A 4,738-nucleotide genomic window follows, 5' to 3' on the forward strand; every position below is an offset into this window, starting at 1 on the left:
TGCTGAACCACGGCTTAGCCTGGCACAGTGCCTGGCTGAGGTGGACTGGTGCCTGGAGAGGGCCACCACATGGTTTCAGAGGCCAGCGATGGACAAGCGGGCTTTTGGGTAGAGACTCCTGCCTGTTCTCCGGAAGCTCAGGCCGGCCGTTTCCTCATGCAGCGGGCTGTGGGGAGGGCGCACCCACCGCCCACCTCCCACCGTGGTCAGCAGTGCCTCACCCTGCAGCCTCCCGGTGCCAGCGGTGCAAGGCTCTGGAGGCCGAGCAGGCGTCTCTCCGCCCCGGAGGCCGATCAGGCGTCTCTCCACCCTGGAGGCTGAGCAGGCATCTCCCTGCCCTGGAGGCCGAGCAGGCATCTCTCTGCCCCGGAGGCCCACAGGCATCTCTCTGCCCCAGAGGCTGATCAGGCGTCTCTCCGCCCTGGAGGCCCAGCAGGAGCCCTGCGGTCCTGAGCTGGCAGCTCCAGGGACGGCCCGTCTTGGTTCTCTCCCAGAGCTCAGCCCTGTGGCCGAGGTCCTCTGTGGGGCAGGGCAGCTCACGTGCCTGCCACCCTTGCCTGCAGGTCTCTGCCGTCTTCCTGCACCCCAGCTACGACCCTGTCCTGCTCGACGCCGACATCGCGGTCCTGAAGCTCCTGGATAAGGCCCGCCTCGGCACCCACGTCCAGCCCGTGTGCCTCGCAGCCCCGCGGGACCTCGGCGCGTCCTTCCAGGAGCTGCGCATCACTGTGGTCGGCTGGAACATCCTGGCAGACGTGGGGAGCCCCGGCTACCAGGACGACAGACTGCGTGTGGGGGTGTTCAGGGTGGTGGACTCGCTGCGGTGTGAGGAGCTGCACGAGGAGCGAGGCGTCCCCGTGAGCGTCACCGACAGCCTGTTCTGTGCCAGCTGGGACCCCAGCGCGCCCTCCGACATCTGTCCCGCGGAGACTGGGGGTGTGGCGGTGGCATCCTTCCCGGGCCGTATGTCCCCGGAGCCACGCTGGCACCTGGTGGGGCTGGCCAGCTGGGGGTATGACAAGGGATGCAGCCACGCCCTGCCCACGGCCTTCACCAGTGCGCTGCCCTTCCGAGACTGGATCGAGAGGAACATGAAGTGAGCCGGCTCCACCCGTGTGTGCCGAGTGTGTGTGCGTGAAGGGCTCTGGCCTGGGAACGGCCTGAGGGCTTTGATTTCAGGGCCAGGCCAGGCAGGGGTAGAACTTGGTCCCTGCTCAGCGGCTGCTGCCCCGACTGCTCCAAAAACCAGTTAGATGCCACCAAGGCCCACGAGGGCCGAGTCTCTTCATGGAAGACCCTGTGAGCTGAGAGGGACACCTCTGTCCAGACTCTGGTCGCCTTCCCGTCCACAGGTCCACAGGGATGCAGGCGTCAGGGTCGCTCTGGCCGAGGAGTGACCCCAGGAGGTCCGTGCTGCACAGGGTCCCCTGGGAGGCTCCAGTCAGGCCAAGCTCCAAAGTGCTGCCTGGGCCGGCCCTGGGCAGCAGGGCCTGGGGGGCATGTGGTCGCGTCTGCCCGGGGCAGTCTGGGCCTGTCCCTCCTAAGTGTTTGTTTTTTCAATAAAACAAGGGTTGACTTTTGGCCTGGTAAGCCAGTGCCACGACCTCGTCCCCCTGGTGTTTGGCGGCGACTGCGTGTGCCGGTCATTGGCTCGGAGACAGGCTTTATGCAGAGTGGGGCGTAATTCCCAGGCAGCGTGTCCGGCTAAGCCACTGCCACCTTCCCACACCAACCTGTGAAGCTGGTGCTCGTGAGCTGGGTGAGAAGGGACATGGTGCCACCGGGTCAGCCGGCACAGAGGGCAGAGGGCTGGCCTGGGGCCTTCGCTGGCTCCCACGCTCTGGACCAGCCCAGGCCCGCCTGATAGTCCCCGGTTCTGCTGTGAGCTGGGGCCACACCAGGTCAGATGGGCCGAGGTGCGGGGGTCCTGCTGCTTTCAACATGGTGACTTCCCTCTCAAGCCTGCATCCCACTGGGGTCATGGAGGAAGACATGAAGCCAGCACAGCCAGAACCGGCAGTGGGGCCTTCAGGGACGCTGTCTCCCTGGGGCGCTCGTCCTCCACTCCCCTTTGCTCTTCCCCAGGAGGAGCCGCCAAGGCCCCTGGGCCTGCACACGGGGGCGTGGGGCCCGCAGGCCCTGAGCATGTGCAGGCCCTTCTGCTGTGGGCACCTGCGACTGCGGTGCAGGACCTGCTGCGGGCTCGGGGCTCTGGCCGTGCTCACGGGGCGCGGTCCTGCCTGCTGGCTCTCCTCTGGCTCTGGCCGGACTGGTGTCCCGGGGCTGGTGGTGACTCCCACAGGGCCTTAGCTTGGGTCTCTGAGCCTCAGGGCCCCAATGAAGACCTTCCCCGGCACCTCCTGGCCAGACCTCCGCGACCTCGCTCCTGCCCTGAGGGGAGCCTGGGCTGTGAGGCGTGCTGGGACACTCACCCGCTCTGGCCCGCAGCCGCGTCCCCATCTCCTCAGTGACCTCAGAGGACCGTGGCCTCTAGGACGGGGAGGGCCTGTCCGTCTCCCACCTCCCTCGCCGTCTCCGTATTGGCGTGACCCCAAGCTGAGGTTCTCTCATATTTCCCTTTTTCCTGGGCTTTTCTGGGACTTCGTAAGTCGCCCCCAGCCCTGGCTGGTCTGGGAGCGTGTCTGTTACCAGCTGCTGGGTACGATGACCCAGCTCAGGGCCTGGACGACCAGCGTCTGTCCTCTCAGCCTTGGGGGTCGGGTTCGGGAGCAGCTGGACCTGAGGTCACTTTGACTGAGGCTGGAGATGTGGCTCAGCACTCGCTTACCAAGTCCCTGGAGAGTTTCTGCCTTCTCTTTTAGCCTAGAAAGTTTGGGTGTTACCAGGGGGCAATGGATCTGGATGAATCAGAGATGACCTGAAGCCCTGTCCTCTGACCTCCTTCCCACTGGTCCGGGCTGGCGCATGGCCCTGCTGCCGAGGCACCTCGTGGCTCAGGCCCAGCAAGCTTGGGGACCGGGGTGGCCAGGAGGGCTGCGTGTGACAGTAGCCTCAGTGCACGGCCTCCTGGTCTAACACGCATGACCCTGCGGCCTGTGCTGGCTGGCTGGGCACAGCTCGGCTGTCCTCCCTCACGGCAGACCAGGGGCACTGAGAGGAGGCCTTTGCTAAGTCTTCATTCTCAGGGACCAGAGCTTCAGCCAGCCTTTGGTGGACAGGGAGGACCGAGGTACAGGCCACCTCTGACTGAGTGCTCAAGGCTGGGAGTGTTCTGCACGCTGACATATTGACGCGCTGAGGGATGAGGCATTAGGGTGTGGACCACTGAGCATAGCGCTTCGTCTTCACTGTGGCCCGGCACGTGAGCTTGGCTGTGGAATTTTCCTCTTGTGGCATCAGAAAGTTCCAGAAGAATGAGAAAGTGGCCCCCAGCAGCCACAGGACTCCTAGCGGGCCCCTGAGGCTGCTGGGAAGTGACAGGAGCACAGCGGTGACCGGATGAGCGTGTCAGTGTTGTGCAGCCCTCAGAGGACGGAGGCTAGAGGAGGGGCATTACCGCTCTGGAGTGCGAACTGTGCACTGGGACCTCGCAGTGAGGCCCCTGGCCCCCAGGCATGTTGCCATGGCTTTGGCCTCTGTGTCCCTTGTCCCATCTTGTGGGCTGTGGGCCCACGTGGCACAGCGTGCAGATGGGACGAGGCCCGTGCAAGATGCCAGCGGTGAGCCATCCTCACCCGGCCTGCTGTTCCACCCTCTCCGGTGCCCTGGACACGGTGAAGAGGCCCTGGGCTCCCTGGGCTCCCTGGGCTCCCTGGGCTCAGGGCGGGTCGCTCGTGGCCCTGCGTCACTGCTCCTGGCAGCCGAGTGTGCTCCCTCTGGCCGGCTTGCCCGGATTTGCCGTGAGTCCAGCATTTTAGACGGTCTCAAAGGCTGAGCTTTAGGGCTCACCTCACGTCCCCGCTCCATTTCACAGCATGTTTGTCCAGAAGTCTGTGCTAGGTTTGGTGGGGAGTTTGTCAACACAGCAAAAACACCAGCAGATGAGATGAGGGGCTGCCTTTCTCAGCTGACAGATAAGACTCAGAGTTCAATTCTCAGAGGCGAATCCTGCTGCTACGTTCTTGAATCAATGGTTTCTAGGAAAAGGTAATTCTGCACCAAAGAGAAAGAGAATGCGGCTGGCCCTCGAACCTGCCTTCAGAAAGGTCTGGAAGATGCTGCCGATCTCCGGGTGCTGGGTACTGCCAGTCTGACGCAGTCACGCAAAGGCATCGGCTTAGTGCTCCAGCCTTTGACTAGTGAAGTCTCCTGTCTGGACCCTCAGCTCAGGGCTAAATTACCTGCGGCTGGCCCCTCTGTCTCATTAAGGACAGGAACTGTGAGGAAGCATTCTTGGGATCTAACACGCAACCTCTCCAGTTGCCAGGTAACTCCCCACAGAGATGACTGGGCCACACCTTTGGGGTTTGGAGGTGATCAGAGCCTAGCTGTGTCCGCGATCCTGGCCTTTGTCTGGGGCCCTGATCATTAGCTGCAGTGAGCCCATGCAAAAGAGCGGTGTCCCAGGGAAGAGAGGTGTCTGAGGACGCACGCTAGGACTGGGCATCGCAGGGCCCAGAGGAGCAGGGCAGAAGTTGTGCGGCAGGCGGCCCTCGCCTCCGAGGAAGCCTGGGGAGTTAAAATAGCAGCCATGCTCCCGAGGTGTCTCCCCTTGACCCAGCTTGAGCTCCAGGAAGAGCAGCAGCCACCCTAATTCGAGCTCTGTGGCTTCCATGGA

The 4,738-nt window shown here is 63.6% G+C and overlaps 1 protein-coding gene across 2 annotated transcripts in view; it reads left to right on the forward strand.

Moving 5' to 3' along the window:
- The window catches only part of PAMR1 (peptidase domain containing associated with muscle regeneration 1), a 71,846-nt gene extending 70,243 nt beyond the window's left edge, over positions 1–1,603 (forward strand). For both annotated transcript variants that reach the window (XM_014593089.2, XM_006162088.3), the window contains exon 11: positions 564–1,603. In XM_014593089.2, coding sequence (XP_014448575.1) covers positions 564–1,100 — 537 coding nt within the window. In that variant the 3' untranslated portion in view covers positions 1,101–1,603. The remainder of the gene's footprint in view (positions 1–563) is intronic.
- Positions 1,604–4,738: the final 3,135 nt, after the last annotated feature.

The sequence above is a fragment of the Tupaia chinensis genome, unplaced genomic scaffold (genome assembly GCF_000334495.1).
Source record: "Tupaia chinensis unplaced genomic scaffold, TupChi_1.0 Scaffold139733_1, whole genome shotgun sequence".
In the NCBI taxonomy this organism is placed as follows: Eukaryota; Metazoa; Chordata; class Mammalia; order Scandentia; family Tupaiidae; genus Tupaia; species Tupaia belangeri.